This window comes from Rhodamnia argentea, chromosome 2 (genome assembly GCF_020921035.1).
Source record: "Rhodamnia argentea isolate NSW1041297 chromosome 2, ASM2092103v1, whole genome shotgun sequence".
In the NCBI taxonomy this organism is placed as follows: Eukaryota; Viridiplantae; Streptophyta; class Magnoliopsida; order Myrtales; family Myrtaceae; genus Rhodamnia; species Rhodamnia argentea.
This window is the reverse complement of record NC_063151.1, coordinates 35,386,341-35,411,929: the sequence shown is the minus strand read 5'-3', so window position 1 is coordinate 35,411,929 and position 25,589 is coordinate 35,386,341. Positions and strand designations below refer to the sequence as shown.

General features: G+C 40.7%; 2 protein-coding genes across 5 annotated transcripts; both read right to left on the bottom strand.

Moving 5' to 3' along the window:
• Nucleotides 1–2,719: 2,719 nt before the first annotated feature.
• Nucleotides 2,720–6,197, bottom strand: LOC115752598. 3 transcript variants are annotated; one of them, XM_030690895.2, is made up of 5 exons: nt 6,076–6,197; nt 4,777–5,467; nt 4,123–4,356; nt 3,744–3,835; nt 2,720–3,657 (listed from the first exon to the last, which is right to left on the bottom strand). In XM_030690895.2, the coding sequence occupies exons 2-5, from the start codon at nt 5,422–5,424 to the stop codon at nt 3,030–3,032; spliced, it is 1,602 nt and encodes a 533-aa protein (XP_030546755.1). In that variant the 5' UTR covers nt 5,425–5,467; nt 6,076–6,197; the 3' UTR covers nt 2,720–3,029. The 3 variants fall into 3 exon arrangements, with proteins under 3 accessions (XP_030546755.1, XP_030546898.1, XP_030546979.1); XM_030691038.2 differs by having other exon boundaries at nt 6,022–6,116; XM_030691119.2 differs by lacking the exon at nt 6,076–6,197 and adding an exon at nt 5,872–6,000.
• Nucleotides 6,198–7,280: 1,083 nt separating this feature from the next.
• Nucleotides 7,281–17,723, bottom strand: LOC115752113. 2 transcript variants are annotated; one of them, XM_030690199.2, is made up of 11 exons: nt 17,321–17,723; nt 16,684–16,818; nt 16,420–16,602; nt 16,217–16,316; nt 16,092–16,122; nt 15,248–15,287; nt 13,668–13,820; nt 10,124–12,296; nt 8,628–9,972; nt 8,087–8,170; nt 7,281–7,768 (listed from the first exon to the last, which is right to left on the bottom strand). In XM_030690199.2, exons 2-11 carry the CDS (start codon nt 16,740–16,742, stop codon nt 7,704–7,706), a joined length of 4,233 nt encoding a protein of 1,410 aa, XP_030546059.1. In that variant the 5' UTR covers nt 16,743–16,818; nt 17,321–17,723; the 3' UTR covers nt 7,281–7,703. The 2 variants fall into 2 exon arrangements, with proteins under 2 accessions (XP_030546059.1, XP_030546135.1); XM_030690275.2 differs by having other exon boundaries at nt 17,386–17,723.
• Nucleotides 17,724–25,589: the final 7,866 nt, after the last annotated feature.

The following is a 25,589-nucleotide window of genomic DNA, read 5'->3' as shown; positions in this document are numbered from 1 at the left end:
GATCGCCGAGCATGGCGGCCAACTGGAGGAAGAAGAAAATAAAATAAAATAATAAATAAAATAATACTAAAATACTAAAATATTATTAAAAATTGATCGAGTCAACACCGGTCGTGTCATATAAGCAATTTTTGGTCAAAATTGATCGAGAGGGCTAAATTGGTACAATTGCAATAGGTTTAGGATTTTTTAAATAATTTTTCCACTCTTAAGTCGACTACTATTTACCCGATTGTTTCTTGATTACCACTTTATTGTTACTTCATAAGTATTGATAATTTGCATAGTTGAAAATAAAGTGGATGCATTGGTGTACCCACGAATTGTATCCTACCCGCTCGAAGTGGGGTTTTTTTCCAAAATAATTTTTTTAAACTAAATATTTACAAAATTATTTTTTAAAAATAAGTATTTACTGATTTGGGTCTCGCTCGGCGGGTGGATTGTCGAGCGAGGCCCGCTCGGCGGTGGGGCTGCCGAGCAAGGTGGAAATCCGGCCCGATTCCTTTTTTTTTTTTGTATTTTTTTAATTATTGATACTTAGAATATTTATTTTATTTATAATTTTTTTCTTGTGAAGCTTATATTTATAACATTATTAACAATAATTAATATAAATATTTATTAAGATATATAATTAATAAATAATGTTGTGATATAATGTAATATAGCCGCGGGAATATGTTGGAAACCGCAGTAATAGATAGATGGGAAACCGCAGCAAAAGAGTTAAAAACCGCATGGAAAGATTAAAAACAGCAACGAAAGAGTGGAAACGAGTAAAGAAATGGCAAAACTTTGGAAGAGCATATCTCATCGCTCGGGCGTCCGTTTGAGACGAATTTTTTTTTTATTTCACGTAATTTTTCGAGACGAATCCATTCCAAACCGCCATAGGCGGTTTGGCCCGACTTTTCCCCCAAAAAACTCCGTTTTCCTTCTCAATTTTGCATTTTCTCCCTCCAGTGCCACTTCTCTATATCGAATGAACCCCCTTTCCCTCTCTCCTCTTTCCATAGCGATGAGATATGCTCTTCCAAAGTTTTGCCCTTTCTTTACTCGTTTCCACTCTTTCGCTACGGTTTTTAATCTTTCCATGCGGTTTTTAACTCTTTTCTTTGCGGTTTCCGAAAATACTAAAAAACTAGGAAAACCCATCTAGATGATCTCGAATCGCAAAAATCCATCGTTCATCACCGCCAACGGCGGTGAATATTGATTAGGACGCCATTTAGCTTCAACCGACCAAATTTGAGCCCGATCCGATGTCGTCGACCCGATCCGCCGGTTCTTGACACATCACCATTTCGCCTTCCGATTGAATTTCTGTCTATCCAATAGATGAATATATCATGAAAATCTCATTTTTTTTTCATTTATCTTACTAATTTTATTTTATGAATATTTTAAATTAATTACATAATTACAACATTATTTATTAATTATAGATCTTAATAAATTTTTACATTAATTATTGCTAATTATGTTATAAAGATAAGCTTCACAAGAAAAAAATTATAAATAAAATAAATATAAACATGTTAAAAAAATACGAAATAAACTAAATATTATAAATATAAATAATTAAAACACTTAAAAAAACGAAATTAAAAAAAAAAAAGAAGAAAATGCCCCGCTCAGCGGCCACTGCCGAAAGCAAGTAGGTCGCTCGGTAGCCCAATTGCCGAGCAGCCCAGGCCGGGCCCACCAGGGTTTGCTCGGCAGTTGGGCTGCCGAGCAAGGCCCAAATCAATAAATACTTATTTTTAAAAAATAATTTTATAAATATTTATTTTAAAAAAATTAAATTGGAAAAAAACCCCTCGAAGTGAGACTCTCAAAACTGTCAGCTCCTCTTTTGCCACTTCATGCTATTGGTCGATTCCGATTTTGGATCCTCGACTCGCCAATATTGGGATTGAACGTGTCAAACTTGCACAAGATCCTTCCTATGTCACCGTGGCGCAAGCCAATCATTGCATGAGAAGTATCATCTCTTAGAAAGAAGAATTACCAATTCGTGAAATTTTATACATAGTGATTGACTTGTGTGGATAGAAACTTGGTGCTTCAAAAGCACCTAAAAGTTTCTCGGTTTCGGGTAGTTCAGCATGCCAATGGCTTTTAGCTTTTTTCCATGGACAACCTGATCAGGGTCATGACCTCATTCCCTAAGCGAAGGCACACAGATCAACCACTCAACCACCCACAAAACTATTTTTGCAGAGTTTTCACTGTGGATTCCATGTCAGCTTATCAGCTCCAAGCTGTAATCACCTGCAGACACCTAATTAACATTGTCAACTAATGGATTTGTACTACATCTATTCACATGCATCCCACATTACCTTAGAGAAACTAAAAGAACACGAAAATCAAAACTTTGTTCTTCCTTTTTCTTCAATGTTGAGCTATAAAGTGTACTTGGTATAGCTGGTTTGCACGCACTTTCTGCTGGTATTTAAAGGTCAAAACTTGGGTGCACAAGAGTATGTCCTTGATCTGCAAAAATGAGAAGGCAAAATGAGGAGAGGGTTATTGCCATGCTGGAGAAGCAGGGCACATGCTGAGATTGATCATATCTTTGAATTGATGATCCGAACATAAAATCACGCATGTGCCCTGGTTCTCCAGCTTGGTTTCTTTTCCTATCTTGACTCCAGCAAAATGATGATAACATTGAGCAAATGGTGGAAATGTATCAGGTGAGTAACATTACTTTTTAGCAAGCCGTTTCATTATAGGATGTTATGAGTTTATAATACCCATGAGAACATGTTCAGCCAAGATTTCGTCTGCTCATATGAGAGAGCAACCAGGAAAATGTCTGCTGGAATATCTGACCCTTCAAACATATACATTCAAGAATTGGAAAATAATTTTACGAACATCAGATGGAGTCAGCAGAATCACCAATAACATTGGTTGGATTCTCGGAGTATCAAGCAATGCCACATTGGATGTCATAACTTATCCATAAACAGAAGCAGGCAAACAAGCTATGAAAACATCATCCAGTTTGCCTGATTTCAACTACGGTCAGATCGGGTCTCTAGAGCTGTCGCAGCTGACTCGACATGTACGAGCAGAGAAGAGTACACCTTCTGCTTTAGTCTATCAACAGTCTCCAATTGAAGTCCGCTGTTTTGAGAATGTAATTTGCCTCTGAATCTATCCAACCATTCGCTTGCTTGCTTCAGCTGTGATAACGTGACAGCGATATGGTTATTGTTCGGCTCAGTCCGTCGTCCCAAAGCATCCTTGCCTTTTTTTTCAGGGGCACTGGCACGAAATCCAGTGTCCAACACTAGTTCCAGGAATTTTAAGAACCAACATTCTGTTTCCTGTAAGAGGGTATGTCTCATCTCTTTAATCTGTCTAGCACCATCCCCTTTAGCCCATTCCAGTTTCTCAGTCACAGTTATCTCAAGATTAGGCTTAGAGGACTTTAATATACCTCTTCCGGGAGTTGTGACTCCACGGTTGTTAGGCTTCTCGATGTTTGTAGTGGGAGAATGAGAAGATAACGGAAGCACCGTATTTCGTAGCAGTGTCGATTGGTTTAATTGGTCGATTAGCTGATAGAGTGTGAAAAACTTGGTAAGCGAACCGTGGGGGTCCTCTGCAGCAGTAGACGAGGAGAGATCCCCAAACATGCTGGGCACACACAAAAAGGGTCTTACGACTTTAATAATGAACATGCAGCAACATACAGAAAGTATTTCCGTAATGACAACAATTACCTGAGGCACTTAATCAAAGTGCCAGCTGCTGATGCCTCTTTTTGAGCTTCTGCTGCTACTAAAGAAGCAACATTCCTCCTTTTAAGTATTCCCTAATGAAATGAGAATGAACTATCAGGAAAAATAATGCAAGTTCGCAGATACTTTGCATTTTACCGTTTTTCAAAAAACTCATAACAAAAGCATGCTTCTGTTGGTAAGTGCTCTACTTGGAATTGGTACTCATGCAGAAGGTGAACAGTTTCTTTTAAGCGCGTCAAAACAGACAAAAGCCACGATGAGTTCAATTGTCAGACATCCCTGGGCTGGATAATTGCATTGGTTAAAATTGCTCAAAACAATAGTGAAATCCAGCATGTGGAGGAGGAAAAAGGAGTACCTTTCCAGATTTCAAAAGGATGGGAGGGAGGGAGGCCCACGTCATTGACTCGGCGGAGTTAATCCTTTCTTTATTGACAGGAGGCAGATTAGCGTGCATGTTCTCCTGCTTGCTTATAGCACGTTTAGGCATGCTCTTCAGAGGTGCAGCAGCATCCCTCATGTTGGGTATAGGAGCATCAGGCTTCAATCCAAGGACTTCAGGACGACTTGTAGGAGGAGTAGATGTACGTGTCTGCAATGCTAGCATCATTAAACAGTTCATTTCCTCAGTTTTCAAAATCATGGCATCAGAAGACAGTTAGAAGGAATAGCGACTCCGATAAAGGACCTATAGCTTCCCCAGGTGGCGGATTCAGTTGTGTGTCACCCGTGCTCTCACGTTTCTGATATAAACTCCTAGAATACTTCCTAGTACACCTATGTGGATACCTAGAATCTGAAGTTTCAGGCCAAATTGGACTAATTCCAAATCCCCTAAACAGGACATACTTATGATGCAAGTTCATCAAGGGCATTCCATTAGTTTTGTGAGAACACACCTTTGTTTACCAGTAGCATATTAAGAGCTCTGAAGATCATGTTGTACCATCACAAATGCCTTCGAAATTGTATAAGACCAATAGATTGGACTCATTAGATTCCATATACAAACCTGGCCTTTAAGCTCTTGCTGTTTGTATCTTGCTGAGCCAGCCCTTTTGCCACATCCACCGTTCTCACTTTCATTTGTCTTCCCTCCATTTGAATCGGATTCACCAACTTTGTGGGACACTAAGACACCCTGCATATACCTTGATGCAACGACCACCTTGTCTTCTTTGATAACAAACTTCTGTTTCAAGCTTTCATCTTTCTCTTTTGCTTCTGTTTGCTCATTCAATTTGGTGCTACTAATGGCTTCACCTTGCGCTGGACTAGGCCCTTTGGATGGCTCTAATATTTGCATCAAGTCTTTGGGATTTCCCACGAAGGGATTCCTCCCAGGAACCGGTCTTACCCCAACCAGGATAGGCACAGGCGTGCCTGCTTCGACTCGATCAACATAAAAGAACTGGCCTAGTTGTAACTTATTGTTCAGAATGAGTTCATTGTCTTCCTTTGATAGCGAGACATACGTGGAGTGAGAGGAATCAGATACTTTCACAAAGAACCCTTGGTTAGGCCACAGTTCTGATCCGCTTAAGGCCGGCACAATGCTGATGACTTGTAGGAGGACAGATCGATATTCTCCACAAACTTTGACCTTGGAGTTTATGCTCTGAAGGAGCTTTAGAAGCACTCCTGGTGTAAGGGATGCCATTTATCTAACTTATCTTTTGTTCCCCAGAAATAGAGTAGATCTCCTGCAGAGGTAGGTTCAGTCAAGATCAGAACAAGTCTAGCTTTGCATAGCTCGCTAGCTAATACACACCAGCACATGCAGACATGCAAATGGGACAGTTTAACAAGCACATTAACCAGCCAGACATTAGCAATCTTTTGGTTTCTGTTAGCAAGAAGACAACCAAAATTTGAGCTTAAAGATGGTTATATTTCTGTAGAAATCATTTGAGGTAATTCATTTAAGAAAGAACTTAGCAAAACTTTATCCAGAGTCCAATAACTGAAAGATTACTGACCATTTGGACTCCGATAACTGCTCAAAAAAACATCACCACAAAGAACGCATGCGCGTGCACACATAATACCCCAAACATATTCGTATGTCAAAACAGGACACCATGCACCGCATTTGACATGGAAATACCATAGGAGCATGAAGCTTATCTATTCCATAATTGACAATGCTAAAAGCAGAGGCATCGAATTTTCAGGAGACCAGCCACATCAGCACAAATCGGCACATACGGAAAGGTTACATAATTTTCTATTCTCCGAAAAAAAATGCAGTAAGTACCAGAATGCTGAACATTGGAAGTGAATATAGCCTAAAAGAGTGCGGACAAAGAACCTGAGTGTAATACAGGAGACAAGTTCAAGAGGAACCCAGAATGTAAGTCCACACAGAGAAGAAGAAACAGAAGAGGTCTCCCTGGTCGTGGTGGCCATTGATGACCCGAGAATCCCTCTAACTTCGCATGCCAGGCACGTAATGCACCAACCACTCTTGGCTTAGAAGCCAAGAGAAAATAATGCTGCTTTAAAAAATAATAATAAAGAAAGGAAAGGGGGAGACACAAAAAAGAAGAAAATTTTATTAGCTCGAAAGGATCTTTATTTTAGCCCCAAATGTCAACTATTCTCCTCTCATTTAAGCTAAGTTTAATGCTACTTACACCCTACATTTGAAAGATAATTTGGTCTGGTTGGTGTTGTGGTCACATATCTCTTTTACGAAAGGTGAGGACATTCCAACTTCCTTTTCTCACAGTCCACCGTCAATAAACGTTGAAATGAAAAGTTAAGGCAATTCTCAAATTGAAAATATGAGTTTGTATTGATACGTCCTTCATTCTACTCATTCTTCTTTTCCATTTTCGCCGGAATCCCTTGAAGTTTAGTTGGCTAAATGGGAAATTATTGAGACGTCTCCTTTTCAAATTCTGATGGTTTAAATATCACTCAAAGTCTAAATCCCTAACTTACAGTTGTAGAAGCCACGCTATTTACTGTGGGCAAAAACATGGGTTCTGCCCTGTAGGAAACATAAAATTTGGTATAACTTTAAATAAAAAGCTGTGATGGTTTTCATATATAATCCGGGAATTGGTCAAATTATTTGACTTTAGCTTTTGACCATCAACCACTCGACTATTGAAGGTTGTCACGTATCACACTAAATAAAACGTAGATATCAAGACCATAATATGACAAAGAACTATATCAATTAGGTACACCATCTAAAGAAGAGAAACTGTAGTGATTGGTTGTCTCCACTAGTCAACCACTGATTATCGAGCGGTTCTGATTAACGTCACTGAACCCATTCCATAGAACTCAACGACCACCTAGTAGTTGGAAAAACTACCCTTTAACCACTTCTTCGCAATCATCTATAAACGTGGATATCATGTCGCGTCGCCTTTTCAAAGTTTGGCAAAACTATGCTAACCAACTCCAAACAGAATCAAATCCGTACTATCAGAGAATCGAGTAGGAGACTGCAAGAAAGAACGAAACCAAATGATGCAGAGCAGAAATGGTAGAAACGAGAAGTCGAAAAAAGAGAAACAATCCTCATCTTTTATAAGCTGTTACTCCGCGGAACCATCTATCTCAGTACAATGTCGACGACTTTGAGAGTCCCATCTGATGTACATCACACAAAGCTACGAATATAAGGGGCAAAAGGAAAGCCCCTGGACTACCAAAATCATGAAGAAGTTGCGCCAAAACACGAACTTGTGTCTGAGACAAATATACAACATATTTCAACATGTGATGTGACTACCTAAACAACTGACTAAATCTCGAGTGTCCTCGCACATTCACAAAGATGTACATGACTCAAATTGTAACGAATACACAGTAGACTATATCATGCCAATATCAAGCATCTGTATCTGAGTCTGACAGCAGCCTCTCCAGCGGACCCCTCGACAATTTCAACCATGCCCTTGGGCTACAAACTACAGATGATCACCTAGGTTTCGTGTCACTTCCCTTGCTCCGGAATGTTGAAAGGGAGAAAAATGATCTGGGGGCTGCAAATTTCCCAACTCATATGTCAACAAACCATGGAAATAAAAGCAGTGGGGCTATTGACGCATGAAAATTGGGGGCACAATTGAGGATACTCATAAATCTGTTGAGAATCAATTTGAGGAGCACTTGAGCTAATCTAATTGTACAAGAGTTAGTCCCCTTAGACAGGACAAAGTGGGATCATCCCACACAACAAGGGGTCAAAACAACTTCGACAGGACAAAGATATCTTAGGACAGGCAAATAGTATACAAAGGTTGTGAATATAATCTTAAGTGAAAGAAAAGGAAAGTCTCGCTGTCAGTGGAAAAAGTCACCTTTCAAAGAGCTTCCTGAGATATGATCGTCCCTCAGTTTAAAGTTTGCAGGAGGAGCTGGTATAGAGCTACGTAAGGCTTCAACTGCAAGAAAAGAGAGATATTCCATCAACTTGAGAACCCGCATGAAGCTTGCTCCCTTTCTGAAGCACTAAAGCAAGTTCTTACATAGATGAAATTTACAACCCACAGCAGTCAGGAATGATAAAACAATCCTGGTAACTTTGCTTTGGGATGACATGATAAGGGGTAAATCAGGATATCAAAACTCTTCCTGGGATAATTACGAGGTCATTTGACAGAAAATCTGATATATTTGGTAAGATAATCAACAAAAGCACAGAACATCATTCACCTCCTCTCCTCACAGATCTATCCATTATGCAAATGAGTGGACAAGTCAATCAAACATTCAGCAGCAACACCAGAGATGCCAAATGGAATACAAATTTGGAAATGACGATTAGACTTCATTACAAGCTAACAGTTTAAGAGCTCTACCATCAGGCGGCAGGTTATGTCACCCTCCATGAAAACTTACCCTGTTCATTTAACTCGCTCTCATTAAAGCTGTCATCAGATGGATGACTCTGGGGAAATCCCATTCTTGACTTCCTCAAATCTTCTGATGACTTATTAGCAGGATCTCTTCCATCTTCAGTATCATCATCTCCCTCTGAGGTCGTGGCAGATATCCAATCCACCAGACTATCAGTCCCCCGATTTTTTCTGCCAAAATTCAACAGCCGTTTGAAGCCTTTCGTCACATCTTTGCGAGACTGAGTATAGGAAGAATTAGCAACAAGAAAGGGTTTCTGCGCACTCCCCCATTTCTTTCTCATCCTCGCAGCATCAACCTCCGCCTGGCCCAGAGAATGGGAGTTCCATGATGCAGGGCTTCCAGGAGAATCCATGGAAGCATCAATATCTGAAGTCTCGTGTGGATAGGAAAACAAATTTTGAACGTGTGAATTCCATGAGACGGGGCTTTCACAGGGTGAATCTTTTAGAGAACCTGTTGGATGGAATTTTGATGGCACAGAGGCAGCAAATTCACTAATAGAAGCAGGGTGCTCAACTTGGGAAATAGATCTCAATGAATCATCATTTTCAGACCCAGATTTCACTGAATCATCCGAGTCCTGGCTCAACCTCGAATTTCCATTGGCAAATTCTTGGACTGCTACAATGTCAAGATCATCATCATCTTCCCCTTTTGGCATGTCTACCAAATCATCAGCCACAAAATCAGAGTCATCAAAATCGTGATCATTCGTCAAGTTTTCAGATGTCATTGGAGCCTTTCTTGCACTGCTAGATCCTACACCAGGACCAACTCCATTACCCTTTCCATGGAAAAACTTTGAATTACTATTCTTTGAGAATTTGTCTTGAACACTATGATCCATCTGTCCTTGATCAAATTCCAGTGAAGCCAAATTAGCCACATCACCATGCGAAGCAGACATGTCCTTAAACTCTACAGGACCAACGGAACTTTTCCTTAAAAACTCAGATTGCTGAGTTTTCTCTTCCTTGACAAGAGGCAAATCCTCGCCATTACTCTTGCTTCGAGCATAGCTTCTCACTTGTGAACGATTTGGAACTTTGCTGATGCCGGAGGAGGGCTTAGTGTTTTCTTTCCTGAAATCAGAGAAGCTGGGGACGGACTGTGCAAGAGGGTTTTCTAACGGTGCCCTCCGTCTCCCGGAAAAAGAGTTGGAAGCTCTGGCTGAAGATCTTGAACCTGGTGCTACTGAATTGCGAGGAGTCGACGAAGACAAGTTACGGTTAGGAAAAGGCTTCTTCATCTGGTTGCTTCTAGAAACACCATCATCTGGATATGCCTCAAGTTCCTCCTCTTCGCTTTGAACAAGATCAGTTTGCTGACATCAGAAATAAAACTTCACTGAAGTTAGTTCCTCAAAATTTATTTACTGCCAAATTTCTTGGTTTCAAGTTCAATATAGCAGAATCCGTAATACCTTACCTACCAATAATTTTAGGGGGTTTTCAAAAACTCATTCACATAAGTACCTGCTCCTTCACATTTGACAGCATATTGAATGATCTCTGCTTCTCAGTACGTTGACGAGTATTGGAGAGTGATTGACGTCTCTCTGCTGAACCAGAAAACTTAGCCTTCATTTCAGCTCTACTTCGCTCAAGGCTATCATGCATGGCTTTCAGTTTTGCTTCCTTCTCTGCCCTCTTAGATCCCCACTCTTCCCTCAACTTTGCATCTCTTTTCTGCATGTACTTTTCATAGAACTTTCCTCTAGAATCATCAGAGAAACTAAGGTCAGAAAAATTCCTCTTGAGAGTATCGGCATCCTGATTACCCAACATCTTCATAGACGGAGGAGTATGGAAGTCCGTCACATTATCTGAATTCCCACTTAAGTCAATCGCTAAGTTCTTCTCAGGCAGTTTAACAGGAGCTACCCCTTGGACTGCCGATTTCTTATGCTGCAACGCCACTGGTTCTATCTGGGAATCAGCAGGTTTACTCCTTCGAGCGGAACTGGACTGATCCATGGGAAGGCGAAGCTTGTGTTCTGCATAGAACTTTTCCAACTCATTAGCCTTCATCTTAAGCTCGTCATTGAGTTCCTGGTTTCCCTTAGATTGCCGTACCCTCTGAACTTGCTCCGTTGGGTTTGATGAAGGCATAGCCGACGTCTCTTGACCCTCAAGAGCCTTTGAACTGGGGAAAGGTAATTTACTATTCACATATGAGGAGTCGCCCGCATCCTTCTTTCCCTGAGTCCTCTTAATTTGTTCAGAAACAGCTGTAACTGGCTTTTGAAACTTCCGTTTTGGGATATGAGATTCTTCCGCCATGGTTTGCAGCTTCACAGGTGACACCAAGTCCGTAGCTGCTTCTTCATATTCCCCAGTAAGGGATCTCCACTTTGGTTGTGTTACTAATTGATCCCCACTGATTCCTTTTTCTTGCGTTTCTCTAGCTTTAAGTCCTATACTGCCTTCAATTTGCCCAGAAAAAGATCGAGAATGTCCATGGAAACCCCTAGGACGGGATTTAACCTGTGGTGGATCTTTCATGGCAGGATCATCAATACCATTCCCACTTCTACTTTTGGATGTCACATCCCCAACCCTGCTTAGGGAACCTCCAGTTTTAGTCTTGGGAGCAGCCAGATTTTTCATCCCAGCTCCTTCCTTTTTATATGCAGAGCCCATCAGTTGCACCTCAGCATCCACCAATTCTATGTTTCTACCACCTTCACCTCCTGATAAGGAGTTATCCTTTTCTTCTGCACCCTCCTGACTGATTACCCCTATCTGCTGTACCCTACCAGTAAAGGGCCTAGTTTGGATCACTGAACTTGCTAGATCCTTCCAACTGGTGCGTCCACCATCTGTCTCATCTTCTTTCCCTGATAAGCATACATGGCTCTGCAGTTCAGTATGCTCTTTCTGTCCAGTATCTCCAAATTTACCCAAGTCACTCTTACTATCACTTTGAAAAGAACCAGTGCTATCAGCCAAAACCTTTTGGTCTATATCCTCAGACAAAACAGGAAAAACAGTATGTTTTTCCTGAGAAATGGAAGTTGAGGAGGGCGTACACAAAGGGCTTTCGCCATTGTTCTCTCTCTTGTCAGCACTCAAGTCAATACTCATATCACTTGCGCCACTCCATCTCCTCAACACAGCCTTCTCAACTGCTGCAGGTGCCAACGAAACATCAGAGGAGAGCCTTCTCAGCTCGATAGACTTGCTCACAGAAGGTTTACTACCACTGCTGCTGTTAGAATTCTCCTTCTGTTTGCTTTCAAAGAGATTTATGCGGTCCTGAACACTGAGCCGCCTACCTGGTTGACTTATCTGGATTGTTGGTGATTCTTCATCTTTTTTCTCTCTCGCTTCCGCGTCCTTCTCATTGGAATTATCATTTCGCACAGGAAATGTAGTGAAGGACTTGGTTTGTTGACTAGTGGAGGCTTTTGATTGGTCTGACTGCTTTCCCACAGTTTGGACAGCACATGGCTCTTGGTCACTCGAGTGTCTGTTTGAATGCACTAACAGGGGCCGAGAGGGTGCAGTTTGATCTTCTGTGGGATCATCAAGGGACATGTCAGATTCACATGAAGATCTAATTCCTCTCTCAGCAGCGCCTGACTTCCACAAGGGGAGCAGGTCTGGTCTTCTTTGGCACAGTGACAGGAATTTGGAGCAAGCTTCACTACACAAGTCAAACATAGTTCATATTCAAAACACTTGAAAGGAATCAGAACTATGAACATACTAGTAGAAGTATGCTGTCTAACAAATTATAACAGAAAAGTCACTAAGTGGAAAAAAGAGTGAAGTTAAGGGCTGTTCTTGTAAAAGTAAACATTCAATCACTTTACAAGACCTTCCATAGAATGTGGTACGCCAACTTACTAAAACTATTATAACCCCCACGTTATATCAGCGATCACAACTGGGTATCTGCTTGTGATTCTAAACTAGGATGATGGTAGTTCTTTCTGCCCTGGACTTCTGTTCATATAAAAAATCAAGCAAGTATAAACTTTGGAGACAATAGGACAAATTAGAGAATTTGTATCGGTTAACCAAATTGAGTAACATGCAATCTGCAGGAAGTGGATGAACATGACAGTGAGAAAAGCGTCCATTGACCCAGCAGACACCAGCATCAGAGGACAGTACAGCCATCCAAGGCCTCTATCCTCACTTGGAGAAAGGTTTTCCGAAGGACAATGGAACACATCGGAGTCTCAAAATTTCTGCCTTGGCAAAGATGAAAGGTGCTTTCTTTCCTAAGAAATAAATAAACAAATACAGCTGAAGAGATGAACTCTTGACCCCATCAAGCGGGAATTCCCACTCCATCAAACAGATAATCCTTCTAGTGGAATTTTCGATATCAGAAACCCTTGACGTAATGGGAGCCACACATAACTTGCAGTCGTTACATGATACTTCAGCTTAATATTGTTTATGCATTTGCAGATAGAATCTGTGAGGCCACTGAATGTGAATCAATTGTGTAGGGGCAAGAGTATAAACACCTCATTTTGGGACGATAGCTCTCCGCTAAAGTTCTAAACCCAGAAATTAAAAACTGGATTTCTTCCAGCAAATGCTTCTCATCATTAGCAGAAGTATACAAATCCTCAAGCTTGCAAAATTGTCATTAATAAATAAAGCAGAGCCTTTGACACCCACATAAAGCTTCAGTGCACTTTCAGTAGAAATTAGACATGGAAAAAGGAGAAAAAGATCGTCAAAGGAAACATAAAAGTCGCGAGCTGTTCAAAAGCTAAGAAAAGAAACAGCCATATCTATACCAAAAATTAAGGGGCCAGAAAGCGACCATAGTATTCTCAACTAAATGTTTAGATCCTTCAAAATTGGCTTCTACAAGAAGCATTTCAAATGGAGAAACTTCACACATGATAACACTATTGAAAAATACAACATTAGAAACCCACGAGCAAGTTAAAAGGGGTCTGACTGTGGAGCATCACGGGTCCTGAGTCTCGAAACTGGCCTAAATCAACAAAAGTAGGCCAGAAGGATCAATCAAATAGAAGTAGTTTCTTACTTCAGTCGATTAGCTCCGAAGCAATCTGCAAAGAGTTGGAGGTCAGAGACACTATCAGGTTTAAAACCAGCGGCAGAAGCTTGAGTACATGCAGTGGTTAAGTCCTGCCTAACTGCAGCAAGCCGTACGTCAATAGCCCTTAGAAGCTCCTTCCTGAATAATTAGAGAAATTAGAAAAAGGAAATGGAAATATTATGAGGTTTGAAAAAAGTGCAACTAGCTTTCTCATGCGACGAAAACATGCATGCACATGACAGAATAGTGTGTGCACGGCTGAGTGGACAGATGGACAGATACATGTGTTCAATAGTAGCTCTATACCTTAGCAAGAGACTTTATGGGATTTCAGAGTGATAACAGCAAAATAAAGACCATAGGCTAAGATGATCACCACCATCCATGCTTGGTGTGACTAATCAATCTCTTCTAAGGAGAACTCTCGGTATAACAAATGAACCAGAACTGCATCACAAAATGCGAACCTATTCTTGTTTCCGTGTTCCTTGGAGACCAATCACTTGTAGCAAACATGTTAAAGCTCATGGCGTGTAAAACCAAGTCAGTGGGTAAACTTAAACCATTTCACAAAAAGAAGGAACAGATAATTATGCCTGAAAAGTCTGGAAGAGGAATTTTTCCATAAATACCCCCTTTTCTTTTATGGCTGACATCGACAGCAGATTACAGTGGGGCTTACAATGAGTAACATTCTTACTATGAATCCACTCCTACTTTGGTAGAATTAAAATCACTTTTGATAACTAATTAAATCACCACTTCCAACAAAAATGATATACAAACAGATATTCAAAAATTATTCATTGAGGTGTGTCATCTGTATTTGTAAAATTCTCAATGAGCAAACTTTCGAGAATCATTGGTAACACTTGTGGAAAATGGCAATTGATTTGAATGAGTTTTTCAACTATGACATAAGCACGCGTAACTTTTCCCCCGCAACACCTCCAAAACAAAAGCTACTATAGATCCAGCCTGGCCGCCATGGACAGAAAGAATATAAAATATACCGATGGAAATTTCAATTGAGCAACAAAACTAGATAGTGAGCGACGTGTTTATTATCTATATTAATGTAGTCTCTCTCCACCTAATAATTTAAGCTTTGGGGCTGAAATGTTAACAGAATTGATTTTTCTGTCGTAAATTAATAAAAAAGATTAACTTTAACACCCCTTAACACATACAAATCAAATCAAATCAAACCATATAAAGAATGCACATGGAGTTGAAGAATGGCGATTAAGATAAATAAAGAAAGAACCACAAACAAAATGAAACATTAAGTGGGGTATGAAGAACTGAAACTTCGTTTTGAAACTATGCTAAAATTTCCAGCCCAATGATGCAAGCTACTATATGGAGGGATATGACACAAATACAAGATCGTTATAAACCCCTAAGCAAACGACATGAGAAACTTCAACAAGTTCAATACAGACCAACTGTGCAGGCAAAGCTACACCAATTTTTGCTACAGATTCAGTGAGATTTTCTGAAGATGTACAGAAAAATAACTTCAGTCAGATGGCTTTTTGATAAAATGAGGAGAAGATAATTACTTTGTTGCATCAGCTGCTGCGATTCCTGCTTCATCGCCACCTGGAAGAAAGAATGTATCGTAATTTAAGTTCAAATATAAAGCAGTTGTTTTCCCATCAGATCCTAGTTTTATCAGTTGTAGAATTGAGAATCCAATTCGCTTCAAGCATTCTCAAATTGATGAGACCCCAAGTTCCTAAAACCCTTCTACGATGTGCATCTTGACAACGCCTGCATCATTTATCTGTATTACAAGATGAATGATGGAGATTGTATCCCATATTCATTGTTTTCAAAGATGAATCATTTGGCGTTCTGTGAATTATTTGTTGCACAATCTCTGCTATCATGTGTTGATAGGCAAAGTTCACTTCCCTTTTGATGGGGGATATCAACGCTACCTATATTTGAAAACAACGGAGATATTTGATGAGATTGACACAGGAAAGATTGTATTTTTGGTTCATAATATTTCGCACAAGTTTCATGAAGCGTCCCAGTACCCTTGCTCAGCACAATATTCCCATTTCCTGATCCAAACTCTTCTGTCCTTATATTACACTACATGATGCGATTCAAAAACACATTATAGAGTTCAGGGACATCCGAATGCACAAACTGGAGGGAGAATCACAATTTGCTGCATTTACATGAATGCATATATCACACCAGTCAATTACATGAACATTCTCCAAAGAAAGCTGGATCTATATAAGTATCCAAGGATGGTGCCCAGAGATTCACAAAAAGGGAAATATAGACACATATACACAGAGAGAAACTAATCTATTTCAGTATTTGTGATCAGAAATTCAAAAGTACTAAGAATAATCAAGCCACGCCTGATTAGTTTGGACGACATACCTGAGGCATCAGAATTTTGATCCCCAGACCCCTGATATAGTAAGTTTTGGAAGTCAGCTAGATTAATAATATTGGCTTTCCAATTTAATCATGAGAACTCTACACCAAGATGACAGGTAGATTACCATCGAATAGATTCTTCGAGCTGCTTCCAATTGAGACATTTCTGCATCAAATGTATTCACCAGTTCCAAAACCTCGGGAGTACTAACAAAGCGAACAAACCTGAAACCAGACAGTGCACACGGAATTAAAGACACCAACTTTATCAAAGTGTACAGCACGACAGACGTCCTTGGAGGCTGATAAACACGGAGATGGGCATTACCGCTCAAGAGTTCCCTTTGTGAACCATGTTTGCCCACTATTATGCTTTCTTGTTTCAAGTTTTATTGACTGCGCCGCCCGGGCAAATTGCTCTTCAGCAACCTTTAGATGGGCTACAAACGGCTTTACTAAACCTGATGCCAGCTTCTCAGAATTCCCATTGCTAGAAGCAATCAATTCACACCTACCAAAAAAGGAAATATTTGAATAACAAGAGTATAAAAACACCACCAACTGAAAAATAGATTAAGTAATACCATCTCACCGTGAACGCTTTGGCGATAGCTGGAAGACGGCATAATCAAGAGGCATTTCCGATTTCATTGTCCCAGGCTTTTATCTGCTCAATTTATCCTCTACCTTTTCATTTAGCAGGACACGCATCCCCACCCATAGATCCCTGTAGCCGTCAGCATAATCAGAAAAACAAAAAAGCACCTCAACGGCACAATGTAGCATAGTCGAAGATGATACAGAACACAGAATAGATTAATCAAATCAGGCAACTGTAATCGGATAGAAAATATACGATGCGGCAGACAAACAAATGCTTCACTAAGTCCACTGTCCACCTGTACGAATAGAAACGCAATTGCTAAAGTTGGCCAACAAAAAACGGTTCTTGACGCAGCAGATCTCCATCAAAATCTATCGACAAGCAAAATGCAGCAAAATTTCAGCCCGCAGACCTAAATAGACACCCACAGCATGCCACCCGACATAGCAAAAAATCCAGATCTGATTCCACGAGAACCAAAACGAATGCAACATAAATTCGTCAACAGGACGCAGACAGCAACCAATGACACGTACGAATAAGCAGAACCAGAACCCAGGACGCGAAATGCAAGCTCCGAAACCCCCTCCGCGAGCTGGGAAAATGAATCAGAGCTGAAACCCGCCTGAACCGACAATCGAGTGAGATCTTCCGATTGGTCAATCGCTAAAATTTGTGCATCGGACTCACCTGTTCGGGCACTGCTCTCTGTATCTAATCTCTCAAGACGAATCGCCTTTCGTTGGGGTGATTTTTGAACTCTGTGAGTAGCAGTAATCTTTTTTTTAATGAACTAACCTAACAGTGACTGCATTATTTGCTTTACTCATTCTCAAATGTACCTCCCTCTCGCTTTCCCTCTCCCTCTCCCTCTCCCTCTCTACACCTTGAAGATACAGTAGAGAGAGAAAGTAGTGGTGGAAAGAGAGAGAAACCGAAAAAACCCAAGTGTTCTTTTTGCGCTTCAGACAGACAGACGCTCTGTTTTGTGCGAATTCGGGACTCTCTCCTCTCTCTCTCTGCCAAAAATTTGAAAGATAATAAGGACTGTGGTCAGATTCCGAAATGACCAACATGCCCCCAACATGCCCCGAATTCGGGACTCTCTCCTCTCTCGCTCTGTTTTGACAAAGAAATGAGAGTCTCTGAGTGTGTATTCAAAATTTGAATCCCTCTTGATTTCCTCTAGCATGATTTTTTCCTATTCACTTAAAACAAAAGTTTCTCAAACATCGGGAAAAATCAAAAATCTCCGTACATCCGATCTCATGTTCAAAACATGCATGTCTCCGACTAATCATTCAAAGCGCATGTTGCAGTCGCATCCGCTTGACATTCAACATAGTCTATAATCACATTTAGGATAACTCGAAAAAAAAAAACATACATTAACGATTGAATAATCGTATCCGGACCATATAAAGAGTTCAATCACGACGTTAGTAAGGTTTTTTAGGAGCCGATTCGTGGTTTAAGGTCGTCAATCGATGAAGGAATTAATTTATTTTGCTAAATGGGGATACTGTGCATAAAGTTAGAAAATGGAAGTAGTTCTGTTTTTTTTTTTTTTTTCAGAAAGATGTTATTTTTCTTTTCACTCGATAACCATTCTACTTTCATGTCCGGCATCGTCGTTTTCATTCTCAAATCCTATCAAATTCCTCATTGAAAAAAGAATATCTGCTCAATGAATATCATTAATTGCATCCCTTCAATTAATGAAACCGATTTACCTAAATTCTCCAACTCTTTAAATTCTTCAACTCCTTGACCCCACGAATTGCATCAAGAAATCACAGATCCAAAAGAAACAAAAATTAGATCAAGAAAACAACGTGCATTTGGCCCAATTTTAGCCCACTTTAATGGGCGCTACCAAACGACGATTCATCTTTGAGGAGCCAAAAAAAAAAAAAAAACCAATTTTGATTGAACCCTATAAACCCAACTTGCATGCACCGTTGAAGGAGGTGGGACCCATCCGATGTAATGGTGAATGCGATCCGTGCTTGCGTAATTCGGTTGCATCCGATACTCGTTTTTAATTCGGGATTCAATTGCAATACGAAACACTGGTTATCTCCATCGACAACAGCTATCACATCAAGAACGACCTAATTTGCTAAACACTGGTTATCTCCATCGACAACAGCTATCACATCAGTAACGACCTAATTTGCTAAATTTGCAGCGGACAACGTTCCCAATTTCACCATCTAGGAAACAAACCCACTTTTCCCCCCTCTCAAGGACGTCGCCGTCGCCATCAACCTTCTTACCGCATTACCGCAAACGCAATCACGGTCACCACCACACAAGGGCTTTCCCCTTCCCTCCCCGCCCTTCTTCCAATGGACCACCATCGTTTATGCCGAGGGGCAATTTCGTCCATCCGGTGGCGGGATCAAGGGGAATAGTCAACTATTCCCCCTCCTTTGCCGTAAGCAATCAATCAAAAGCTTTTAACGGTTTTCTTTGGAATTGAAAGCGAGGTGGAGGAGGAGGAGGAGGAGGAGTCGTGAAGGTAAAGCAGCGAAGTCGTGGGCATTGGTCGGGTCTTCTTTCCTCTTATAGTACTAAGAAAGATTTCTTCTTCTTGGTATTTTTTTGTTGGCTAATTATTTCGACAGAGATTATTTAATTAGCTGTGTTCCTTTGGTGCGTGCGCTTTTACCATAATACCCCCCCTGCCAACTCCAGTATAATTGTTAGTTTTCCGGGTGAATCGTCAACAATCTCAACCCGCACAGCAATCTACCTTGCTATCTCTTATTATTGAATCTGATTGTGCCAATGTAGTAGGAGATCTCACCTTCATGGCTTCTCTTCCGGCGAATCGACGAAATCCTCAATCGGAGCAGAGGCCGTCGCCGACCTCATGGCAAAGAACTCCCATCCTTTTAGAATGTCTTCATATTCTGAACCGAGTTGGGCTCGCAGCTTCATTCAACCACTGTTCTAGAGACGCAAACCGAGTAACCCATTGGATATGTCAAGCCTATAGACAAGAATACTTGCCCAAGAATCGGACCTCCTCTCCTCCTTTTACGCTTCGGGTTTTACTTTCTTCGGAGGCCCATCTATCTTGTATTTTTCGCTCTCCATGATCAGTAAAATATAAGTGAAAGTTCAAGGACCCAAAAAAAAAAAAAAATTGGCCTTGTGGATTTACATAACTTTCTTTTTTGTCGCACCGCAAAAATAATTCAGAAGATTGGAGTCTTCCCTCCTTGCCATTCAATTTGGCAGATAATAAAAATTGCTATCGCTCTAAATAAGGGTAAACTTTTAGGTCTTCCCTCTTTGAATTGTGATCACCGAAATTTAGAAATTTTGACAATGACGACAATAAACTTTTAACTTTATAGCAATGCATTTGGTTAGCGTAGTTGGTTGGAGATTTACATATTTGCAACTTGGGAACTAGAAGTTACGCGTTCAAATTCCACTAACCGCATGCAAGGTCCTCTATGTTAAGGCATCCCGCATAGGCCAAAAGTTTAGACTTAATTCAATCACAAGTCTTGGAAGGCATTTAATGAGCCTCTAGAAAATCGAACATTCACAGCACATCTCTATTATCGAAAATAAAAAAAGTTTGCTTTAATTTATACGAATTATTCAATACATTCAAACTTTTTTTTTCGATTGACGTGCTTTGAGCGTAAATGGACTTATATTTATTGAACTAAACATGTGGGCTAATGCCATTGTCAATCGGACATCACGTCAACATTTCATTAGTAAGCTGGTCGATTTTAGATTGGAGAGCAAGATAAATTGTCGACAAGACAAATCAAAGTGCAATTCTTTGAGAAATTAAAATCGAAATTCGGCGACCTGATTGAACAATATCAATCCTAAACAACATACAAGAAACTAAATATAAAATTTATTGAAAGAGGATCTTCTTATGGCATCGAATTTTCCATCTAGAAATCAAACCCGACAACATTGTTCGACATAACTAGTTTGCAACCCACTTTAGCAACGAGGCTCGAATACATATCGCCACGTGTCACTCCCACGAGCTTTTGGATTTTCCGTTTGTAAAATCGGCGCGGGAGATTTCCCGACCATCGCTTTCATCAGAACGTGCCTATTTTGTGGATGAAAGAAAAGCCTTTTTCCCTTTTTTTTTTTTTTTTGGGTGGCCGAAATATGATGACATTTTTGGTCCGGCTTGAGTTGACAATCCCTTTGTTTTCCGGAAACATCAAAATTCCTCCGCAGCCAATGATATCTCGACAGCTGTCCCCAGCTCATCACGCTCGAGTCCTACTAAACCTTTTCCCGACCAAAATGCTTCTGCGTATCTTTGATTTCTCCATTTAATTTCGCTTCGCGCACGGTGCTATTAAGTTCCTAATTTGTACAATTTGCGTGATTTAGCCCCTTCGTCGCTAACCATTAACTTTATCGATTGTTCATTATGACATGCTATAGTTACGATTTTCAATAGAGAACGATTCGAAAGAGTACTTATCAATCTTTTCCCTATTTTTACATAAGGTCGCTCGATTTCGAGTTACATCATCACTCACGTCGTGTTTAGCAATCGGCCATTCTACCGCATCTTGAATCAAGCAACTTAACACAATGAAATAATTCGAAAAAATTGCTACAAGAAAGGGCAAAGTGGAAGGACTACGAATGGAACTTAATTTAGACAAAAAGAAAGGAAGGAGTGCAGCAGGCCTTTTTCCTAACATGTCAAATTGTCGATTATAGCTCTATATCCGGTTAAATTAAGGTTGTATGGGTGTGAAACGAATTCAAGGGCATCCGTAGTAACTGAGGGAACACAAGGCGCGATCTCTTGTCTATTCGTCGTACCCTACATTTTGGAATCATTGCATCACCAACAAAGATAAATAGCAATGCGCGTGGACCGCATATTGGCTTCTTCGCTCGTATGTCACAAAAAACGTGAGACTAATAGGAAAAGAGTAAAGGGTATAGAATCCAATGCCTTGTGATCCATTCGTCTTCTCGTATAACATACGAAAGCTTTGCTATGTGAACACAATTTATTTAAAACGGCCATCATGAATTCCGTTATGTTCATCTCCCTACGAACTCACTCTCTATATCGACATGTTCCATGAGTTCGGTTTCACTTGTCCAAACCTAAAGCTCATCGACTTTTCTTGGACAAAAGGGATGGCTTTGGTTTCATGGTAACATGTCCATCATTTTCATCTTCGAGATTTATCATTGCCCAAAGGCCCATGTGGGGTGATTTACCTCTTTGTCATCACATGGGATGTCATCCCACCCTGCTGGGATCGGGTAAGATTTTGCACCCAAGGAAGGTCCCCGCCCTCCATTCCTTTCCACTCTTTCACGAAAAGAGACAATTATGGTTTCGGGTCATGATTGTTTTGATTAGCGATCCATTGGACGAGAACGGGTTTCGGAAATGGGGACCCGGCTTTTATGTAAAGGCGATTTCGAGGTTAAATGGACCCGACCCGAAGGTCATATTTATCTGTTATATGAAGGTGGCGATGGTAAGCTAAAAAGAAAAAAAAAAAATTGGAGGTTGTGTGAATGTGATCCACATGAAAGTGGGGTCAAAATGGCACCAAAGTCCTACCCGCACAAGGCAGCTTGCACCCGATGTTGGTGGGTTGACGGGCCCATTAGTCATCGACTTTCTCTCCCTAAAGCTTTTTTTTTTCTCCCTCTTCCCACCACCTCGACAACAACTCAACTCGGATTTCAAAAATTAGGGTTTGGAGTCACCGGCCACTTCAGCAGTCGGTGGTCCTATTTTTTTTTTTAAATTTTTTTGGTTAATTTTCTGGCTATTAAAGTCAGCACTGCAATCAATTTTGACCTTGAGCATGAAGGGGCACATGATTTTCAAATGCTTCCCATGACGAGTTCATTTCACTTGCCACGCGTCTCCAGCTATTGATCCATGGCATGCTTGTGCAAAAAAGTTTTTTGTTTTTTTGGTGGTGGGTGTTGGTGCTTTTTTTTTTTTTTTTTAATCCAAAAAAGATAGGAACATGTGACGAGAGAGAAGAGGATTTGAATTGGGTTAAGCGAGTCTTCTCCACCTTCCGAGCCCGCCACCATGACTATAAAGCCCATCCCATTAAATTTGGACTTGAGCAGATCAAAGGAAGTTCAATTCCAACAGCAGACAACAGCAAAGATCATGTCCGAAGAGCTTGTTGATCCCGCGGAGCTCTGCGGGTCGTTTTCCAATTCCGGCGCTCACCCTTTGTGGCCGGGACAGATGACTTCCAGAGTTCGGCACATCAGGTAAAGCTATGGAGTCGATGCGACGGCGCGGCCGAGGATAATGGGGAATTGGAGAGACACTAGGTAGAATGATACCACAGGGTAATCCGCTAGACACACCCCCAAATGCCCTGTGACTTTAATGCCGATTCTTACATACTGTGGCACAAAACCATAAAAAAGAATTATCCAAATCCTCAGATCAGCTATTTGAACTATAACTGTTCCCAACAAATATATGATATGTCGAGGCTTGGCTGATTTGAAAGGGCCTCCCCAAAAATATGAAAACATATTGTCCTTAAAGAGTGTCGGAGAGAAGAAGACTAGTGATTTGATCATACCATATGATGAAATACATGGTTTATTTATCAGATGTATCTTTTAGCAAGCAAGAAGAAAACATCTCGGGTTGAAATCACTGGACACGGTCGCTTGTCTATTATATGTTAGGCAATAGCTTAGAATTTGTTTAGTACTTTACTGTATTTTTATCAGCTGAACTCGCGATATTTTTCATTAATTTAAAATTTTTTCATTGTTGAGCTAGGTTCGCTCCCATGTGGAGGAAGACTAATGAAATGTAAGCCTAAAGTTTTGGGACATAATATATATGGAGAAATTAATGGAAGGGCTATATTTGGCCTAAATGAATGGGTTTCTCCCCCGTTAAGTGGTAGTAGCAAAGAATAATCCGCGAGAGGCATACGGAGAAATTAATGGAAGGGCTATGTTTGGCCAAATTTGTAATGTAAGTACGTTTAAAGTATGACATATATACAGAGAGAGATTTGCTTATTATTGCACGACTTTCTTAGATTGTAGTGAACTCGAAAGTCGAAATTATCCCGTGTGAGCCGCTCCCGTGGATTGCATGATTCTCTCGTTGAGATTTGGACAGAATCTTAGAATGATACCGAAAACTAAAACAACCAAACATAAAAGCAAATCTCGGGATAAGTACACCATGAGTGCCATAACTTATGTAGGGCGTTCACTTGAGCGCCATAATTTTCAAAGCGTTCACTTAAATGCCATAACTTTCAAAAATCGCTCACTTGAGTGCCACGTCGGAACAAAATCGTCAACTTGAGTGCTACAGCAATTTTTTCGGCATGCCACGTCAACTTTCCGGCGAACCATGTTAATTTTCCGGAGTGCCACATCGGTTTTCAGATCGTTACGTCGGCTTTTCCGGTGTCCACGTTAACATGACACTCAAGTGAACGATTTTTGAAAGTTATAACACTTAAGTGAACGTTTTGAAAGTTATGGCACTCACGTGAACGCCGTACAAAACTTATGACACTTCTAATATATTTTTCCCAGCAATGTTCTACGTATTCAAGTGGAAGCCGCCAAAGAGCGACTCACACAGGCCAATTTCAAGTTCACTGCATGTTACTTAGTAATAAATCACCATGCCCAGCAACACAACGCCAGTAAGGATTACTACAAATATGAGAAGGGTGGGCATCCCTGTTCCGGGTAGATGGGACCCGTGTTTTTTACCCAGCTGCTCCCTAGGAGATTCTTCTCCAACTACAAGGACCGCCCACAGAGTCGTCGCCGGGGCAGAGCGGAAGAACCTCTGGATGTCGTTTCTGGCGGCTAGTGGCGGCGAAGCTGGAGAGGAAGAGCAAGCGTGCGACAGCGGAGGAAAGGCAGAGGATTTGACCCTGCAACTAGAGAAAAAATTTATTACCTTTAAAGACTGCACAAACATAGAATTTGGCTGCACAAGAATCGAGTTGTTCTGTCCGAGCCTCATTCTCACAAAATCATATTCTCCCAATATTAGAGTCATAGACACCGCGAAAATTTCAAATATGATCACATCCCGGCTTTTCACTAGGTAAATACTTGGGGTGTAAAAACCAAACAATTTACCCGAATCGACCCAAATTTAGGGTCCACGGTCGAGTTGGGATCGATCCGATGTAACTAAAGGAATTGCACGTGACTTGCACGTGCGTTGCATGATTCTCTGTTTGAGATTTGGAGAGAATCTTAGAATTGAAACAAATTGCATCGGAAGGCACAAATGGGTCACATAATATTCGAAATACTTACCAAATGGAAAGCCGATGATGATAAGCTGACAGCTCGACTTGGGCTTAGATGGGCCTGGGCCTGCATTAGGATTCAAAGATTCCTACATAACTAATACAAGCAATTCCCCAATCAAGTACCTGGTTGACTTTATGAGCGGAGAAAATAGTAGGTGCGCCTCGAGTGCCACGTCATCTCTGAGACAGTCCATACAAAATTTGACACGTGTAAGTGGCCCACTTTTCAGAATTTTTTTTTAAACGCATTGTGGTCCGTTACTTTCTCCCCATTTCTCCGTTAGGGAGGGCCCACTTTTCAGAAAATTTAAATGCTCCCTTATCTTTTCCGTTCTCTCTCTCTCTCTCTCTTCCTTTACTCTCTCCCTCCTCACGCTCTTTCTTCTTCCTCCTTCAACCCCTCACCATTTTTGCTTCCTCTAAACCGAGTTTTGTTAACTCAATCTTTGCTTCCAGTTCTGAGTTCGAGTTCACAGATACGCTCTCTGCATCCGACCTTGTTTGAATCCAGGCATTATGAAGCATCCCAAAACACAAGCAGAGAATGAAATCGAAGAACTTAAAACTGAT